The following is a 21,272-nucleotide window of genomic DNA, read 5'->3' on the forward strand; positions in this document are numbered from 1 at the left end:
AAGAAGGAAGGAAGGAAAGAAGGAGAGAGGGAGGAAAGAAGGAAGGAAGGAAGGAAAGAAGGAGGGAGGAAGGAAGGACAGATGGAAGGATGGAAGGAAAGAAGGAAAAATAACAGAAAAACAACTTCCTTAACCCTCCTGTTGTCCTCCAGTCAAGGAAGGAAGGGAGGAAGAAGGAAGTAAGGAAGGTAGGGGGGAGGAAAGAAAGAGAGAAGGAGGAAAAATAAGCCGTATATCAGCAATCACAATCAATATTAGCATAGGAATACTTAGGCTCTGATTTGAACCTCTAGCATTATCAATAAGCCCTCAATCTAACAGCTGTGAATGCAGTTAATGCCGCTCTCAATACGACTATTAAGCTACACAGAAAAGCACAGCATGCAGAGCACATTTACTGCCAGTCACACACACACACACACATATATATAAATGCACCCACGCATGCATGCACATACCCATTCACATAAAAACACATACGCATGCGCTACATATCACCCCAGCTGCTATGCCGGATTCATCCTAATATGGTGGTAAGGGATATTTCCATGGCAACAGCAGGCAGAAGGGGGTGCAGACTTGTGCGGGATGATCTCCAGAGAGAGAGTCTGCTTTTTTGACTTTTTGATTCAAACTATTCCCTGTCAATTCATTCAATATAGTCATTCCTCCTGCACAGCATACAGCCGTAGTTATGGATTTACTATCATGGAAAAGCAACAAAGACGTTGTCCTCCCGGGTCAAATTGACCCCATTTGTTTTGACTGTTCCTCCCTTCCTCTTTTTCTTCCTTCATCCCTTCCTCCCTCCTTTCCTTTCTTCTTCCTCCTTTCCTTCCTTCCTTAATCCCTCCCTCCTTTCCTTCCTCCTTCCTCCCTTCATTCCTGCCTTTCCATCCTTCTTCCTCCCTTCCTTCCACCCTCCCTTGCTTCCTTTCCTCCCTCCCTCCCTCCCTTCCTTCCTCTTTTCCTTCCTCCCTCCCTTCCTTCCTTCCTTCCTTCCTTCCTTAATCCCTCCCTCCTTTCCTTCCTTCTTCCTCCCTTCCTTCCTCGAGGACTACAGAGGAGGGTTAACCAATGTTTTAGCTAACGTTGGTCTCCATGTATAAATAGCATTGCTGCACTGGACAGACAATAACAGGTAAAAAGGCAGACACTGCTTGCGAGGGGAATCGTATTTTACACTGTAATGACTGACCATAAAATAAAAAGAGATGTCATTGCTGTGAACTCAACCATATGATAAGTCACCGCTATTATTACGCTGGCCTGCACAGGCAAGAAATTTATGGCAGGGAGGGAGAGAGCTTTAGTGTATACAGGAAGCTGGAAACAATCGAAAACTCCTGCTGTGTAACCCACACGTTAACACAACTGTCTGGTAAGGTGGACACACACACACACACATACACACACACACACTCACACACATTCACAAAAAAGCAGAAACACATCAGAAGAGATAAAGTGCTCTGCAATCTTAATAGGCCATTTAGGGGATTAAAGAATATGAAGCGTTCTTAGAATAATGAGTCAGACTGCATTTGTCTTTATTTGCTACAAGGCTGCGTCCAAAATAACAGAAAAACAACTTCCTTAACCCTCCTGTTGTCCTTGAGTCAAGGAAGGAAGGGAGGAAGAAGGAAGGAAGGGAGGGGGGAGGAAGGAGGGGAGGAAGGTAAGAGGGAGGGAGGAAAGAAGGAAGGAAAGAAGGGGGAGGAAAGAAGGAAATTAAGGAAGGTAGGACGGAGGACAGAAGGAGGGAAGGAAGGTAGGGAGGAAGAAGGAAGGAAGGAAGGAAGGAAGGAGGAAGGAAGGAAGGGAGGAAGAAGGAGGGAAGGGAGGAGGGAAGGACAGAAGGAAAGAAGGCGGGAGGAAGGAAGGACAGATGGAAGGATGGAAGGAAATAAGGAAAAATAACAGAAAAACAACTTCCTTAACCCTCCTGTTGTCCTCGAGTCAAGGAAGGAAGAGAGGAAGAAGGAAGGGAGGGAGGTAGGGGGGAGGAAAGAAAGAGAGAAGGAGGGAGGGAGGAAAGAAGGAGGGAAGGAAGGTAGGAGGGAGGGACGGAGGAAAGAAGGAACAGTCAAAATAGATGGGGTGTGATTGGGCTAATATGAAGTATTATGGTGCCTTCTTATGTAAGGTGGTAAAACATGGAAGGAAGGAGGGAGGGGGGGGGGGCTGAAATAGACTTATTATGGTCTGTCAATGATGAGAGACAGCATCTGAATGTGAGAAAAGAGGAGGATGTATCTTAATTGTGTGTCAGACAAATCAGTTGATGACAGATAAAAGAGGTTATTAAGTTAATTTAGAAGAAAAACTGATGACATGGTGAGAAATGTACATTTGTGCTGGTGTGTGTGTGTGTGTGCTGGTGTGTGTGTGTGTGTGTGTGTGTGTGTGTGTGTGTGTGTGTGTGTGTGTGTGTGTAGATGGAAGTGTGGAGGGTGTTTGTGTGTCCCATGTGGCTTTAGATATTTATCTCAGCCCAGCTATTCATTAATGGGTCTGTAGCCTGCTGGCACCAAGAGGAATTGTAAGACCGAGGCAATCAATACATTCAGGTTCCTAATTCAGGCTCGGTGTGTGTGTGTGTGTGTGTGTGTGTGTGTGTGTGTGTGTGTGTGTGTGTGTGTGTGTGTGTGTGTGTGTGCGTCTGTGTCTGTGTGTCTCAGAGAGAGAGAGAGAGAGAGAGAGAGAGAGAGGGACAGAGGGAGAGAGAGACAGAGAGAGAGGGGGGGAGAGGGAGAGAGAGAGAGAGGGAGAGAGAGAGAGACAGAGAGAGAGAGAGACAGAGAGAGAGAGAGAGAGAGAAGAGAGAGAGAGAGAGAAAGAGAGAGACAGAGAGAGAGAGACAGAGACAGAGAGAGAGAGAGAGAGAGAGAGAGAGAGACAGAGAGAAAGACAGTGAGAAAGAGAGAGACAGAGAGAGAGAGAGAGAGAGAGAGAGAGAGAGGGAGAGAGAGAGACAGAGAGAGAGAGAGAGAGAGAGAGAGAGAGAGAGAGAGAGAGAGGGGGACAGAGAGAGAGAGAGACAGCGAGAAAGAGAGAGACAGAGAGAGAGAGAGAGAGAGAGACATAGTTCTCTGTGATGTGGTACTTAGCCCTAGGACCTGATGTGGGTTTTCAGGATTATTTCTAAATGTAGGGCATAAAACATCTAAAACCAGACACACATTGAAACTGACTGCTGAGGCTTTTTTTAAATATATATATATATTTATATAAATATATATATATATTTATATAAATATATATATATATATATATATTTATATAAATATATATATATATTTATATATATTGATAAAATATATGTTTTCAGTTTATGTCAATAAGGCCGCCTTCAACGTGACACTGCATCCCTGGTTTATTATTATTATGGTAATATTAACATTGTATTATTGCAATCTTATTACTTTCTTTCCTTTCCTCCTTTCCTTCCTTCCTTCTTCCTCCCTCCCTCCTACCTTCCTTCTTTCCTCCGTCCTTCCTTCCTTCCTTTCCTTCCTCTCTCCTACCTTCTTTCCTTCCTTCTTTCCTCCCTCCCTCCCTCCTTCTCTCTTTCTTTCCTCCCTCCTACCCTCCTCCCTTCCTTCGTTTCCTTCCTCCATTCCTTCTTTCCTTTCCGGCTTTCCTTCCTTCCTGCCTTCCTTCCGTCCTTCCTTCCTTCCTTCCTCCCTGCCTCCTTTCCTCCCTACACTGTAGAGTTAGGTTGAAATTTATAATGAAGTTATATCAGCGGCAGATAAAGCTGTTTAAGCTTCCTGTCGTCCTCCCGGGTCAAATTGACCCCGTCTGTTTTGACTGTTCCTTCTTTCCTTCCTCCCTCCTTCTGTCCTTACTTCCTCCCTCCCTCCTTCTTTCCTACCTTCTTTCCTTCCTTCTTTCCTCCCTCCTACCTTCCTTCCCTCCTCCTTTCCGCCGCCCCTACCTCCCTTCCTTCTTTTCTCCCTCCCTCTGCCTCTCTTTCTCTCCTCCCCCCTCCTCCCTTCCTTCCTTTCCTTCCTCCCTTCCTTCTTTCCTTTCCTTCTTTCCTTCCTTCCTTACTTCTTCCTCCGTCCCTCCTACCTTCCTTCTTTCCTCCATCCTTCTTTCCTCCATCCCTCCTACCTTCCTTCTTTCCTCCGTCCTTTCTTCCTTCCTTTCCTTCCTCCCTCCTACCTTCTTTCCTTCCTTCTTTCCTCCCTCCCTCCCTCCTACCTTCCTTCCCTCCTCCTTTCCTCCGCCCCTACCTTCCTTCCTTCTTTCCTCCCTCCCTCTGCCTCTCTTTCTTTCCTCCCCCCTACCTTCCTTCCTTCCTTTCCTTCCTCCCTCCTCCCTTCCTTCCTTTCCTTCCTCCCTTCCTTCTTTCCTTTCCTTCTTTCCTTCCTTCCTTACTTCTTCCTCCGTCCCTCCTACCTTCCTTCTTTCCCCCATCCTTCTTTCCTCCATCCCTCCTACCTTCCTTCTTTCCTCCGTCCTTTCTTCCTTCCTTTCCTTCCTCCCTCCTACCTTCTTTCCTTCCTTCTTTCCTTCCTTCCTCCCTTCCTTCCTCCCTGCCTCCTTTCCTTCCTTCTTCCTCTGTCCCTCCTACCTTCTTCTTTCCTTCCTTCCTTCCTTCTTTCCTCCCTGCCTCCTTTCCTTCCTGCCTCCTACCTTCCTTCCTTCCTTCCTTCCTTCCTCCCTTCCTTCTTTCCTCCCTGCCTCCTTTCCTTCCTTCTTCCTCTGTCCCTCCTACCTTCTTCTTTCCTTCCTTCCTTCCTTCTTTCCTCCCTGCCTCCTTTCCTTCCTGCCTCCTACCTTCCTTCCTTCCTTCCTTCCTTCCTCCCTTCCTTCTTTCCTCCCTGCCTCCCTTCCTTCCTTCTCCCTCCCAAACAGTAAGAAAGCAATATTAACGTCTGAAGACCTTTTGGTATTCCCTTCTTCTCCTTTAATGACTCTAGTAATCTGCCCTAGGTAACTGAATAATCTGCTTTATCATCATCTGTGTGCTCTTGTGGTAATGTAATTATCCTGGTGTTAAACGAGTGTCGGCCAAACTGGTCTAATCAGAAGTTCCTTCAACGGACCTCAAGTGAGCAGAGCACCCACCCGTGACCAACTCCAATTTACAATTACAGCCCCGTTTATGATACTGACGCTAACGAAGGCTGATATTCAATTAACTGATCTAATCAAAACAGACTGGCCAGAGATACAGGACTATATCACATGTACTGCAAAAAGAATAACAGTTTTTAATGATATTAAGTTCTATATTAACCCTCCTGTTGTGTTCGAGTCAAGGAAGGAAGGAGAGAGAGAGGAAGGAACGACAGAAGGAAGAAAGGGGGATGGAGGAAGGAAGGAAGGGAGGAAAGGAAATAAGGAAGGGAGGAAGGAAGGAAGGACGAAGGAAAGAAGGAAGGAAGGAAGGAAGGAAGGTAGGGAGAGGAAGGACAGAAGGAAGAAAGAAAGGGGGATGGAGGAAGGAAGGAAGGAAGGAAGGGAGGAAAGGAAATAAGGAAGGGAGGAAGGAAGGACGGAGGAAAGAAGTAAGTAAGGAAGGAAGGTAGGAGGGAGGGAGGAAAGAAGGAAAGAAGAAAGGGGGATGGAGGAAGGAAAGGAGGGAGGAAGGACAATTGGAAGGAAGGAAGGAAGGAAGGAAGGAAGGAAGGAAGGAAGGGAAGAAAGAAGGAACAGCCAAAACAGACGGGTCAATTTGACCCGGGAGGACGACAGGAAGGTTAAACCGTAGGAAACTATTTTCTTCAAACAAGTGAAATCGGCAAATCGTGTGAGAGCTTTACTTGATTTAAATACAGTTTTATTAAATTCAAGAAATCTTATTATGACAAGTGAGTAGAAGTGAGGGAGACCCGCTCTGTTAGATGGTGCTGAATTATTTAAGACATTTTTGAAACAGGATTTAATTTGGCAAGTAATATCAGAGCTCAACACTCTGGGATAACTTGCCAGATTAAATACCAAATAACATTTTATCTGATTGAATTTGTTAGAGTTGATAGGCGTTTAGATAGAAGAGCCAAATTTTACCTTTTCTTTTTGAATACCTTTCAATCAATCAATCCATCTTTATTTATATAATCCGACATAACGGAAAAACAACTTCCTTAACCCTCCTGTTGTCCTCGAGTCAAGGAAGGAAGGGAGGAAGAAGGAAGGAAAGGAGGAGGGAGGAAGGAAGGAAGGAAGGAAGGAAGGAAGGAAGGAAGGTGGGGTGGGGGAAGAGAGGGGGGGTAAGGAAAGAAGGTAGGACAGAGGAAAGAAGGAGGGAAGGAAGGTAGAATGGAGGGAGGAAAGAAGGAAGGATGGAGGAAGGAAGGAAGGAAGGGAGGAAGGAAGGAAGGAAGGAAGGTGGGGGGGAGAAAGAGAGGGAGGGATAAGGAAGGAAGGTAGGACAGAGGAAAGAAGGAGGGAAGGAAGGTAGAATGGAGGGAGGAAAGAAGGAAGGATGGAGGGAGGAAAGAAGGAAGGATGGAGGGAAGAAAGAGGGAGGGAGGAAGGAAGAACATAAGGAAGGATGCCAGTTTCAACAAACAGTTGAGACAGATAGTATTAAAGCAGTTATGCAAAAACAGGAACACACACACACACACACACACACACACACACACACACACACATCTGAATTACAGATTTGTAGTTTTGACAAGTTGGAAGCTGTCCCTGGTCTTTTACTGCAAAGCGTTGAGTAACTTCATTAGAAACGGCATATTTTAGAAATGAAAGACAGTTTAGAAATCAGACAATAATAATCTAGGAGGATCAAACTCAGGTTTTTTTAGGACTGGTTGGACACAAGCAGTTTGAAAGTAATCAGAGACAACGAGTAGACAGCGAGCTTTTCAGAGCAAAGTAGAAAGCAAATATATCACACATTGCTTCAAAATAAGAGCTTGGATGGAATTATGTCAGGAGGGCTGGAGGACACTCTCATTTGAGACATGCTTTATAGAAATACGGGCAGACTAATAGAGGAAAAGTAGCTCAAAGGGTGGGTTTGTGGTGACAGACAGAAATACGCTCGGAAAAATAGCATCGTTCATCACCCGATTATAAAAGGACTAATAACTCTTTCAAAGGCACAAAGTGGACCTGGAGACCTGATTTCTTTCACCTATGTTCTGCATTTTGTGTAAAATTCCTTTTTACAGCTTTAAGTACTGTGCTTTTGTGGTTTTCTAGTCTTTGTGTTAGATCTAGTCTTCAAAAGAGCGATGAGATCTAAGGGGTTGAGGAACACAGAGAATTAAAAGAATTAGTCAAATGATTGGTGTTAGGAGAAATTAGGAAACACATTGCCACGGGAGTTCAACAGTGTACAGGATTTAGAGACACTGTGCTCATTAAAGACATGAAGTGTACTCAGACTGGGATAAGACAATAACAGCACTTCAGAGGTCTGCTGCATGAAGATGTGGAAGAGTCCATGAGTCTGTTCTAAACTGCATCCTTTCCTACTACTCATACAAACGCTGACGTCATTTGAAGTATGTAGTGTGTTTCAACTGCGTAGTATGTGATTTAGAGTATGTGAGAAGTTCCTGGATGGTTTACTAGATTCTCCAGAAATGCAGAGTATGCATCAAGAGCTGACTACTCACACTCACATTACCCAAGATGCAATGCAACTTCTGGAAAAAACCCAAAATACCAACGTAACAGATCAGCTACACTTCCTGTTTTCAAAATAAAAGCACCAATCCTAATAATAAAAGGCAACGGGTGTTTTATTTTGTGAAAATGACAGGAAGTGTGTTACTCGTTACGGCTAACTCTGAATTCTCAGGAACAAAACTTTAAACATGTGTTATTTGGACAAGTTAGCGTCACATTGTGGATCTAAAGGGAACTAACTTTACTTTCTTCCTAAAAAGGTTAGAAATGTGGATAAAGTGGTTTATTTACAGAGTTAGAGCTAAAATGAAATCAGCTTCAGTCTGATGATTTCAGCTCGGGTAGGAACTAAATGCATTGTGGGTAATCGTGTAGTTTACTACAGTGTAAACGGTCTGCTTACTATCTGGTCCTTTAGTGTGTAGTATTGAAGTATGTAGTATGTAGTATGTAGTATAGAAGTGTGTAGGATGTAGTATGCGGTTTCGAACACAGCCCATATCTGCAACTAAAGCTCCTGAGTTGCAGGAAGTGTAACCTGCTTGACCATCGATCACCCTGCAATCAATGTTTTGGGACTTGACACCAGAGGATGCAGCGTCCCAGTGGTCTGAAGTCAGGCATCAGCACAACCGCTTCCCCGCCTGCCACACCTGCCCTAACAGAAGCTTATCATCGTGGGGCAGGAACGAGCAGCTGAATGGCCACCAGCGTCTGCGGCTGGTATGAGCTGCCATGCTGCCATTGCCCCCCCCCCCCCCCCCCCCTCCTGCTGATGCTGCAGTAAGAGCCAACAGTGGTGTGGCTATTCCCAAATATTCTCCAGAAAAAGGGGGAGTTTGATAGCAGGAGCACTTTCCTGGCTGGTGTGGGATGTGTGTGATGTGTGTGATGTAGCGATTTCGGCTTGGTGCCCAGTCTAATCCATTGATCCTCAGCAAGAGTCTCGACATAGAGCGCAACTTGGGCAGAGCAGCTTCATCCTCGACGGTGTTACCAGACTACACAAGAGTCTTTTTCAAAAGGAAGTTGTCCATGTTTTACTTGAACAAAAGGCATGAGAGCTTTTGGTTCTTGCGGCTAGCTCCTTAATTAAAATTGATTGATTATAATGAATGCAGCTCCTAATTGAAATCAGCTAAGATCTTCAGCCAAGTGTGGAGATAGATGCAGGATATGAAAGTAAATGGATGTAAATAATTGTTAGAGGAGGGTAAAGCACTGTTGTTGGCTCCTCCTCAGTTTTGTAGCTTTGGGCCAGCTCTCAAAACAGACACGTTGCTGTGTGTAGAAGTACTTGAATAGACACTTTCCATCACACCCTCTGTATTTTATATATAGTCACACCTTAAAAACAACTTAACTAAAAGACAGAGTATCAAAGTCATGACTTGAGCTGATTCATCCCTTTAATTCAGGGGTGTCAAACATGCGGCCCGCGGGCCAGAACTGGCCCACCAAGAGGTCCAATCCGGCCCACTTTCCTTCTTTTCCTTTCATCTGTCCTTCCTTCCTTCCTTTCTTCCTTCTTTGCTTCCTTCCATCTGTCCATCCTTCCTTCCTGCCTTTCTTCCTTCCTTCTGTCCTTCCTTCCTACCTTCCTTTTTTCCTTTCTTCCTTCCTTCCTTCCTTCCTCCCTTTCTTCCTTCCTTTCTTCCTTCCTTCCTTCCTCCCTTTATTCCTTCCTTCCTTCCTTCCTTCCTCCCTTTCTTCCTTCCTTCCTCCCTTTCTTCCTCCCTTTCTTCCTTCTTTCCTTCCTTCCATCTGTCCATCCTTCCTTCCTGCCTTTCTTCCTTCCTTCTGTCCTTCCTTCCTTCTGTCTTTCCTCCCTTTCATCCATCTGTCCTTCCTTCCTACCTTCCTTTTTTCCTTTCTTCCTTCCTTCCTCCCTTTCTTCCTTCTTTCCTTCCTTCCATCTATCTGTCCATCCTTTCTTCCCTTCTTCCTTCCTTCCCTCCTCCTCAGTTTTGTAGCTTTGGGCCAGCTCTCAAAACAGATGCGTTGCTTTCCATCACACCCTCTGTATTTTATATATAGTCACACCTTAAAAACAACTTAACTAAAAGACAGAGTATCAAAGTCATGACTTGAGCTGATTCATCCCTTTAATTTGATGAGGGCAAGACCTCTCTCTGGTTCTTTATGGTCTTTCTCTCCTTATAAAGTCACTGATGTCCAACTTAATTAACAGAATGTACAGCATAGTTCATTTAGTAATGACTTAAGAGTTTACCTCAGTCTCAGCAGGTTGATGATGATGATGATGATGATGACGATGATGATGGTGGTGGTGTAGATGAAGATGATGATGAGTAAGATGAGCATGATGATGGTGATGATGATAATGAGCATCATGGTGGCCCACAACAACAGAAATGATGCAGGCTACGATGATTTAGTAACACAGCGCAGATCACTGAGGGCGGGATGTGGGGGGGGGGGGGGTGGGGGGGCAGGGGGGGCAGAATAGAATTGAATAGAATTATATTTGTGGCATTTTAATGGAAATCACATGATAATGTTTTTCAGTCCATTCAGAGTCTATTTTGTGCGCTCTGCATACTGGCTGGCATAGGTGCTAAAATCATTATTCATCTTATGTTAATTGCACGGTTGGCATGGCAACCGAAACTCAAGAGGCTTAGAAACAACTTTCAAATGCACACACATGCATACAGGCACACGCAAACACACATACACACACACACATGCACACAGATGTAGATAAAAACTGTCTATTTGGAGTATTTTTTTTTTTTTAAAGTGAATTGTAGGTGGAAGTGAGAACCACCTCCAAAATCCAGACCAGCATGTGTGTCTGTGAGTTTTTGTGAACATATAAAAAGGGCAACAATGTCGTCTGCTGTACAGGATGGGTGCATAGTCTTTTTTTGGTAGTTTTTTAACACATTTCACTGCTTCTCTGTGCTTGTGATCCAAGGAGGAAGAGCAGAAATCTAGCTTTTCCACTAACGAGACACAAAGCGTACTTCTTAAAAATGAAAGCATGACTCATCATACACAGGTTATAAACTACCTGGTCATGCGAAGTCCTGGTTACTACTCTAGACACCATTGTTCCCACCTCCACTGAAATAATAACTGCCTTCAATAACATAAAAAGATGTAATGGCAATCATCTAGCAACTCAATCACAAATGAAGAAGTGTCTGGATCTGTCTCACATCATCAGTTTACTTCATGGTAATCACTATATTGGACACAAAATCAGAAAATAACTGAACCTGGTCATTTCTATTCAGAAAATGTTCCGAGGAGAATGGCTCAATCTCTCACAATCATCAGAGGATGTGAGAGGAATAACTCAAGCAGCACTGCCTGTCAAAGACCAGGTTTAAATTACCAGCAGAATATACATATTGCATATTAGTGAAGTACATGTTTATCAGATGGAGCCTTGTTTTAAGGTTCATAGTTATTTTAGAAAAAAGCACAAAGCCCCTCTAAAGCAGCCATGTCTACAATCCCCAACGGATGAGACAGTTGAATATAGTTGCTGGTAGAGCTGAGCGATATGGACAAAATCAAGTATCACCATATATTCTACCAAATACCTCGCTATCGATATTGCAACGATAATGTAGAGATCACTGTTGATGCTTTGACAAAATATCTATACAATGAAATGTTTGACAGCTGGAACAATCTGTTAAGTTCAGAAAATTACACATTTTTACAGTAATGCAACATTTAAAAGCAGGAGAAGACAACACTGCTGTCATATCACGATATTACGATATCCTAAATCAATCTAAGACGATATCTAGTCTCATATCACAATATCGATATATGGCCCAGCCCTAGTTGCTGGCTTTATAACACAGAACCCACTCACTGAAGATCAGATTCATTCCCAATGTATTTTTACTATTTACTAAATCTAATAATCTTAAAATTCTGCTGACTGTGCAAGACGTATGAGCACAGAGGAAATCAATATGATACAGTTACATTGACTGCCTGTCAAAGACCACGTTTAAATTACCAGCAGAATATACATATATGCAACAAACTTGAAATTAGTGAAGTACATAGCCTATTTACCAGATGGAGCCTTGTTTTAAGGTTAATAGTTAATAGTTATTGTAGAAAAGAGCACAAAGCCCCTCTAAAGCAGCCATGTCTACAATCCCCAACGGATGAGACAGTTGAATATAGTTGCTGGTAGGGCTGAGCGATATGGACAAAATCAAGTATCACCAACCATATATTCTACCAAATACCTCGATATCGATATTGCAACAATAATGTAGAGATGATTCTTGACACAGCTATATAACACAGGACCCACTCACTGAAGAACAGATTCATTCCAATGTATTTTTACTATTTATTAAATCTAATAATATTAAAATTCTGCTGACTGTGCAAGACGTATGAGCACAGAGGAAATCAATACGCTACAGTCACATTGGGGGAAATACTACAACATCATACCACCTTACATCACTCTGCCTGACTGATGTTAAAAGCTCCACTGACCTGCCGATGAGAAGGAACTCGCCCACCAGTCCCTGGCGTCTCATGGCCATGAGGATGTTGCGGACAGTCATGCCTTCACAGAAACACGCCACCACTCTGGCTTTGGGCAGGTGACCCCTCAGTCGCTCCAGCAGACGGTCAAAGCTATGCTCGCCAGCATTGCTCCAGATTTTACCTGAAGAGGACAAATGCAAAGATAATCTGTCACTTTTAAGAAATCTCTGAAGTTCATGTTCATTCATTTGTTTTTCTGTCAGTTTCTTAGTTTCATTAGTTGTTGGTCTCAGGTATTAACTGTTTGAATTAACCTTTGTGTCGTCCTCCCGGGTCAAATTGACCCCGTCTGTTTTAACTGTTCCTTCTTTCCTCCCTTCCTTCCGTCTGTCCTTCCTCCCTCCCTCCTTCTCTCTTTCTTTCCTTCCTCTCTCTCTCCTCCTTTCATTCCTCCCTCCCTCCTTCTTTCCTTCCTTCCTTCCTTCCTCTCCTCCCTCCTTCTCTCTTTCTTTCTTCTGTCCTTCCTTCTTCCTCCCTTCCTTCCTCCCTCCTTTCCTTCCTTCCTTCCTCCCTTCCTTCCCTCCTCTCCGTCCGTCTTCCTCCTTCCTTTCCTTCCTTTCCTTCCTTTCTCCCTCCTTTCCTTCCTTCCTCCCTTCCTTCCTTCCTCCCTCCGTGCCTTCCTTCTTCCTCCCTTCCTTCCCTCCTCTCCGTCCTTCTTCCTCCTTCCTTTCCTTCCTTTCTCCCTCCTTTCCTTCCTTCCTTCCTCCCTTCCTTCTTTCCTCCCTCCCTCCCATCCTTCCCTCTTTCCTTCCCACCTTCCTCCCTCCTTTACTTCCTTCTTCCTCCCTTCCTTCCTCGACTCGAGGACAACAGGAGGGTTAAATGAAAGTCCGCTCAATGTTTGTAATTAGTGACAAATATCCGACATTACTTACAAATTAGCTGTAAGATGCTGACATACTTTTAAATACCAGTTATACTTGTGCTCTACTGCTTTGATATTTGAATGAACTAAATCTAGCTTCTTACTTGAATATATATATTTTAAATGTTTGGGATGAATGTTGTTTAGTTTACTGTGGTCGTCCCGACACTAGTCTCTTACCAGAGTGAGCGATACAGATGCCTTCCTTGGCTGCCATGTCCTTGAATGCCTCCATCCCACTTTCACCATAGTTGCCTAGAAAACCACAGAAAAAAAGATAAAGGGGGCTGTTAAATAAGAACAATACAGAATGCAAAGATAAATGAAGGAATATGACCGATTATTAAACTGAAATCAAATAATATTCCTGCTTTTCCCCAATAGACAACATTTTTTGGTGGAGAAGATGACAGTTAAAAGGACTTGATCCCTTCATTAACTCGCCTGCTACTGCACTATTCATAAAACCTCAAATTTATGTCAGAGAAAGCGAATCCCCACTGTGGCACCCGTTTCTTTGCCAGAGAAAGTGGGTGACCTGGAATTTATGCTAATGATGGGTTGTACACACTGGCAAAGAATATGATAGGATTCCCCCCTTTTAATTTCTCTTTCCTTTCTCTGCACTGATTGAAAACAAGATCAAAATCTTTTCTTTCTCTCCTCTTACTCAACGAGACTGTTGTCTTACTGTGTGTGTTACCAATAACATAATGCGGCCTAATTAGGTATCATTGATCCACGCTGTACCTAAATTGATGAAGACGAAGAAGAGAAGAGTGAAGAGATGATCAGATGGCAAATCTTAGCGGGAAAGGAAATTACAGAAAGAGCAAAGAGAGAGGAAGATGAGAGAGAATATGTACACAGAAAGTAGAAGTCCCGCAATCCCTGACCGCTGTGTGTGTGTGTGTGTGTGTGTGTGTGTGTGTGTGTGTCGCCGGGCCAATGATGAGTGTGGTGGAGCGAAGTGTAAAGTCCTGTAATTAGTGTCTCAGTGAGAGGAGTGGGAGACAGATGGTGCACACACATACACACATACACACTCGTACTGTTACCATCATCAAAATCGATAAAGCTTGTAACCTACTTCAATCTGGTCTCAACAGGGATTTATGTGTGAGACCTCTCTCTCTCTCTCTCTCTCTCTCTCTCTCTCTCTCTCTCTCTCTCTCCCTCTCTCCCTCTCTCCCTCTCTCTCTCTGAATGTCATGCGTCTCTTCATCACTGTGTTTGTTTCTGTCTCTCCGACACATATGCACGCTCTCTCCCTGCTGCTTTGTTGCAAGCACATGCTCACACACAAATACATGTACGCTCGCTCCGATCACTCCCAAACAAAAAAAAACCCACCCACCCACTCACACACACACTCTCAGTTTCTACAGATACACTTCAGGCTACGACCAAACAGAAATCGGTAGGAGTCGGACTGTCCTCTCTCCCTCATTACAGCACCCAAAATTAGCTTGATTTTACAGGACACTTTCCAACAAGCATCCGCTATGCAACACACACACACACACACACACACACACACACACGCACACACACACACACACACACACACACGCACACACACACACACACACACACACACACACACACACACACACAAACTGAGGCTTAGAGGCTTAGACAGACTTATTTGTCCCTTCGTTCGAGGAAAAGTGGAAAATATCTTCAGCATGTCGTCATCTTCAAATTCTATCCTTATGTTAGAAAAGCTAAAAGCTAAAGTAGTTTTTAGGAATACTAATTATTAAATACCTTCGTCAACTTTGTCATAGACAATGTAAAACAGGGTAAGAAGGAACAAATAGTCTTACACTAAGGATTGATAGCTGTAATTGAAATCCCATTCAGTGGTTGCAGTTGTTATAAGTTCAGTTTCATTCACTTACTTTAGTCTCACAGTGCCGACCCTCTCATTAAACTTATGTTAGTAACTCGAATCTTCCCTATAAAAAACACACACATGGGCCAAATGCACAAGTCCACTTACTCACAATTGCATCTCGTTTCCATCATCTCCTCTGCATCTCTACGGCGACCATCACACTGGAGCAAAGGACTTCATATCCAGCACATTTAAACATATTCAAACTCCCTTCTCCCTTGTGACGACTTCCTTTGTTTCATCATCTCCCACAGAGTTCACATATTCACAACTCACTTTGCCTCTTTCCCCACACTGTCTTTTTGTCCCTTTTACCTCTTGCCGCTCTCCTCTACAAAGCTCTATCTCTCTTTTTGCTACTATGCTACCATCCTGTATTGTACTGAAGAGGAACAAAAACAGCTCAAAGTAAGAATTAGCTTGAAACATAAAAGACAAAAGAGGACAAAAAATCCCTGCTCTCTCCCCTTTCCCCCCTTTACTCTTTGATCTTCTCTTGTTATTCATCTGGTATATTACAACATATTACAACATGCAACTCATGAAAAGCTGACAGGTCTTCTCTGCTCGTCCCTCTCTTCCTCCTCTAGCATTTTTCTCTACAGCTGTAAAAAAAAAAAAAAAAAGGCAGTGTACATTTAAAGATGCAGAGGAAGATGGTTGTGTGTGTTTTTCCCCCTTTCATTTCCTTCCTCCATCCTTCTCAATTACCGTCCTCATCCTCTTGTCACTCTTATCAGAGGTCTATTACATGCGATTACATGTTGCCTTCCCTTTCCCCCCCTCTCTGTTTCCGCTTTTCAACCTTCATCCCCTCCTGCCACCACAGGGAGGAAAACAGCATGTAGTAAAAATTGAAACCTTCATTAAGTAAAAGGGCATCTTCCCAGCCCTCTCCACCAATTTCTCACAATCCCTCTCCTTTCCTTTCCTTGTCCACTCCCTGTTGGTCTCAGCCCTCCGCATCAGTGCCTGCCATAAATCTGGAGTGCAGATAAATCTAAAAAAACAGTAATAACACCCTGGGGCAAAGAGTCTCACTGACAATCATACTGTGTCACCCACAAAGTGACAGAATCACACAGCTGGTGTAACACACACACCAACACATAGCGACATGCACATACACACAACCTCTGTATGCAAAGGCGGGGTGGCCGTCGGGAGAGGCGGGACAATTCCCAATAGGCCGACGACATCTCTCCCTCTGCTGTCATGAGCCGGTCAATATTCAGTCATGCAGACGACACCGATGCTGCAAGATACTGAGAAAACTACACGACTGATCAGCTCAGTGTAATCCATGATGTATTTATTTATAACGCTTTCTTGTTGTGCATTTCTCAGTCATGGTAGCTCTTGTGGTCCAGTTCTTTCTTATCACTTCCAATTTTGCAACTTAAATCAACTCCTATTTCAGTATTCTACAACTTTCATGGTAAAAATTATAACTGCAATATATTATTTTCTTTGTTTGTTCTTAAAATGTGGAATGGAGCACGGCCTGCTGGTAAAGGGAGAAAAGTGAATATTTTTTCTGGAAGTGAGCACTATATAATTGCGACTTAAAAATCTCCAGTAATATGCTGTTATGTATATTTGTGAATTTGTGACGAATCTGCTGATGGAAGCGCAACACAGCTGGAAACCAGTTGGGACAAAACACTGGGGCCTCACTACTCCGCTGTCTGCATGACATTTGTATCAGTCTATGTTATTCAGGAAAGTATAAATTTGGTGATAAACATGTTACATATACCTTATTATAGAGTTACTTAAAATTATTTTCGAATGTAAATATAAACTGTAGCTCGGAGGTCTATAGAGAAAGATGCAAAGACCTGTACTGGACATAATGACTCTATGTTTGCTCAATAAAATCCATTTAAGTGATTACTGACTCAATGAGTGATGCAAATCTATAGTGTAGTTTACTGATAGGGTAGCCAGCATTAAGCCTGCACTTTCCGACTCATTGGAGTTTAAATCAGCTTGAAGAGGACATATATATCTCTGCCCTAATGTCAGTTACTAGCTCAGTTCAAACCACTAATTGTGTGTTTAGATTATTTCTAGGGATCACTAACTAACTAATCAGCTGTTATACCATTTTCATTTGATGAATTTCATGTGCATGTCTCTGTAATCCAATTCTATGCTATGAAAATAGCTCCAGGCTACCGACAGGATGCACATAAGCAGTTTTAGAGCCATAACCATGGTTTTTCTCCGCAGGTGTAGTTTTCACTCGAGCTCCACTTGCACCATGCTTTTTATTCGACTGAACAGACTCCGGATCTAAAAATATACCCGTGTCTGTAACCAGAAATCTGGCTTATTGGCTTCAAGGAGGAAAGTAAAAATTCTACATCACTTTCAACAACCCTATGTCTGACACCAGTATTTCTCAGTCAAGGTTAGCACCACACACAAAAAATGTCAACAGTGCAGACAGATTTATAATTTGGGGCTGTCACAACAAAAAGATTAAGTGTGTCATTACTATTTATCACATTAACAGATATTAACATCTAGACAAATATGCATCAGCTGAAAGAGTATAATGCATGTGCTCATACTGTAGGTTACTACATACAGGTGCAGCTAATTACATATCTGGTATAATTAACTGGTTCCCTACATAAACAGTACCGTATGTCTTTGACCTGCTTTACCACGGAAACTGATCATTATTCCCCCTCAGAGATTTTCCATATTTTACATACTGTCAACAAATCTCATGTGCAGAGGTGAACCAACAATGATACACACACACACACACACACACACACACACACACACACACACACACACACACACACACAATACTTACAAGGGCCCATTTATACTCAACGGACGTATGAAAATGTAGCCTATACGTCCGTTTCAACCGATGTTACCGTCACTGCTCACATACTTCCATGCGCCCTTTACGTTGGCATGGATACACCAATACATCCACCAGGGGGCAGCACTGAGTCAAACGTTTACGACGACAACAAACTCAAAAATAAACATGGCGACTGTGGAGGAGATATTGATAATGTTCCTCTCTTGCATAAAAGACAAAAACGATATGTTTAAAGTTTCTAACCAACTCGCAAAACCTTTCCTCAAAAAGATCCTCCGTTGTTATTTCTTCTTCGTGTCTCACTAGAGCTACGTATCGAGTAGTGACAGCAACACTGCCCCCACGTGGTTTCCGGTGGTACTGCTCCGTTTGGTCCGTATCCGTAAGCTTTATGGAAACGTGCAGAAATACGGAGGAAATGAACGCAGAGCACGGATACAAGGCTCTGTCCGTATCCGTATCCGTATTTAACGTTGAGAATAAATTGGCCTTAAGGGTTCTGCACATGAGATTTGTTGACAATAAGAAAAATACAGTCCTTTAGTAACCTCACTATCATCTGTGCCAATAGAAAATACATCCTGCCAGATATCATAGATAGCCATCTTTCTGTCCAGGCTCTATCAGTATCTATCTATCTGAACAGAAGCCGCTAGATCTCCAGAACCAGAGCCAGAGCCTATTTGAATAGATGTAATCCCGTGACTCACGTTCATTAAAACACAGACGAGCTCTCGTTATATGGGAACCCACCAGAAACTGGCCCACGACCCACTTTTGAATCTTCACCCTTAGGCAACACGCTGCCATAGACGACGAGTTAAAACGTTACAAAGAAGGTGGAAGGGGGAGAGAGTGTCAGTGTGTCGGGATCAAATGAGTCCGTAAGAACAAATAAAAGAGAGACGATAAGAAAGACAAAAAAAAGTACAATAAAAAAAAGAGGGAGAGGGAGCAGGATAGAGGATTAGCATCTTTTCAGAGACATTTATTGAGCGATTGATCAATTTCTATTGGAGCGTGCTTGGGTGACACATGTCAAATTTCATGTCAATAAAACCCATTGAGCTGAATTGAATTGAACGGCACACAGAGGAATGAGAGAAGGAGTGAGACAAAAGGAATACTAAACTCAGTGTGGTTGAGAATGATAATGATTCCCCCCTTAGTGAAACGAGCACGACTGACATCAGAGTGTGATAGAAATGTGAGATATCGTACAGAATATGCAAACACTTGATCTCTGCAGTACAGTGTATAAGAGCAATTATGGAAGTGAACAATAGTGGATGAAAGAAGAATACTGATAAAAGGACATTTGACAATATGTCCCTTTCCCTTCAGAGCGCTTAGTGAGACAGAGGAGAACCTTTAGCTACAGGTTGGTCTGTCCTACGAGCTCCACAAAGCCTTTATTCCAGTAACGCTAACACCTCAGTCCATGATGGTGGTGTATCAGTCACATAAGGAACTGAGCAGAAACACACTATGGCTGCGTTCACACTGCAAGCCAAAATCCGATTTTTAGCCCATCTAGATTGGAACCAGATGCTCTTATGAAGTCTGAACAGTCATAAATCACATGAGATCCGAGGTTTGCAAACCAGATTGAACCCACCTTTGGGAGGAAGTTTCAAATCTCATTTGGACAGATGTGTCTGAATCTGAACAGCTCCAAACAATCATATCGGATTTGACTGTCCGTGACGTCTCTCTACGTCTCTACGCTACGTCACTCTATGCTTTTCTCAGCTCGAGAAAACTTTTACAAATATAAAACGTCCATGGATCAAACATTCATAACAGAAAGAGTCATAATTGATCTTTGTTTGCAGTCCAAGGTATCCTGTCAATAGTTTTACAGATGTTTCCTTTACAGTGGTGGTCTATGGCGAAAATGCTTTTTTGGGGCTGCAGGGAGATTTTTTTACTGTAATAATGCGAAGAATTGGCTGTAAGGCTGAGCGGTGGAGCCCTATCCAACTCTTATAATAAATCCATGATTACGGGGTGTTAGTAACTGAATGTTGCTAGCATAGAGTTCCTAAATATCCACCTCGGGCCTTTAGGAAAAGCACTGGGATGTGCATCAATTTTAGCAGTTGTGCCAAAAATTGGAATTAAAAGTCTTCTTTGCATGTAAAATAAATTATTGTGAAATCTACAAATTACACAGCTGTATTCGAGCAAATTCGATATGTATTATCCCCAAATTAGATAGAAATACTTCAGCACCCCCCACCACCACCCCTCCAATAACATTATTTCATTACGTCAGTGTAATTACTGTACTGTTATTACATGTATTATTCAGCTTCTTGCATATTGGTTTCCATCGTCTCTTGCCTCCAGATGCAAAATGTTAATGCAGAGAATTAATGAGTCTGTATAAACTTCACCCCCATCTTTCTCTGAATCTGCAGCGCTGGTACACTCTCTTATCTATCTCAAGCACTCCACACACACACACACACACACACACACACACACACACACACACACACACACACACACATACACATACACACACAAAGAGCGCTGTCCTTGCTTTCCCCATTCTCTTCTTCTCGCTTTTGTCCCTCACCACCCCCCTTCCATTTTTCTTCTTCCATTTTTCCTCAACAAACCATTCATTTCCTTGCTGTTTCCCCCTCTTTTCCCATCCGCTTCCTTCTTCCTACAATCCTACAATCCTACAATGCCTCTCTCTCTCTCTCTCTCTCTCTCTCTCTCTCTCTCTCTCTCTCTCTCTCTCTCTCTCTCTCTCTCTCTCTCTCTCTCTCTCTCTCTCTCTCTCTCTCTCTCTCTCTCTCTCTCTCTCTCTCTCTCTCTCTCTCTCTCTCTCTCTCTCTCTCTCTCTCTCTGCGTAATTGTTTCGAGTGTTTCAGAAAGCCAGCACCCAACCTTGAACACCAGTCCCAAGGTCTAACCCAGCCTGTCTGAAGAAATACAAAGATCAATACTTTCCTGACAAACACACACACACACACACACACACACACACACACACACACACACAAACACACACACAAACACACACACAAACATACACACACACATACATTCTCACACACACAAGCACTCAGTCAGACGCATTTGTAAACATACATGCTTTCCTTCTTATCGCTAGGATTAATAGCCGCAAACCAGAAAGCTTTCACAAACATGCTCATATGGAGATCGATCTCAAGAGAAAACTAAATGTCACACAGAAAGCAAATGTTATTTCTGACATCATATTGTTACAAATATGCACGGCGTCTGTAACCCAACATTTACTGTATCTAAACAAATGTAGACAGATTTGCACATTTGTCTTATAACATCTGTGGAGAAAAGCCCTTTTGAATTTTAAATGGAGAGAATTAGTGCAAATGATGATATAATTACACTAAGTTTACATGAATAAATGTTTCTACTTAGATTTAATGTTTCATATTCCCTAACAGTATTTCTCATTCATTATTTCACATAAAATTATTACATAACAC

The 21,272-nt window shown here is 42.9% G+C and overlaps 1 protein-coding gene across 1 annotated transcript in view; it reads right to left on the reverse strand.

The window, feature by feature from the left end:
* The window catches only part of grm5b (glutamate receptor, metabotropic 5b), a 65,327-nt gene that overhangs the window by 36,136 nt on the left and 7,919 nt on the right, over window positions 1-21,272 (reverse strand). The window contains 2 exon segments of the mRNA XM_053321463.1: window positions 12,112-12,286; window positions 13,211-13,285. Of these exon segments, the coding sequence (XP_053177438.1) occupies window positions 12,112-12,286; window positions 13,211-13,285 (250 nt within the window).

Source organism: Scomber japonicus, chromosome 6, assembly GCF_027409825.1.
Source record: "Scomber japonicus isolate fScoJap1 chromosome 6, fScoJap1.pri, whole genome shotgun sequence".
Taxonomy (NCBI): domain Eukaryota; kingdom Metazoa; phylum Chordata; class Actinopteri; order Scombriformes; family Scombridae; genus Scomber; species Scomber japonicus.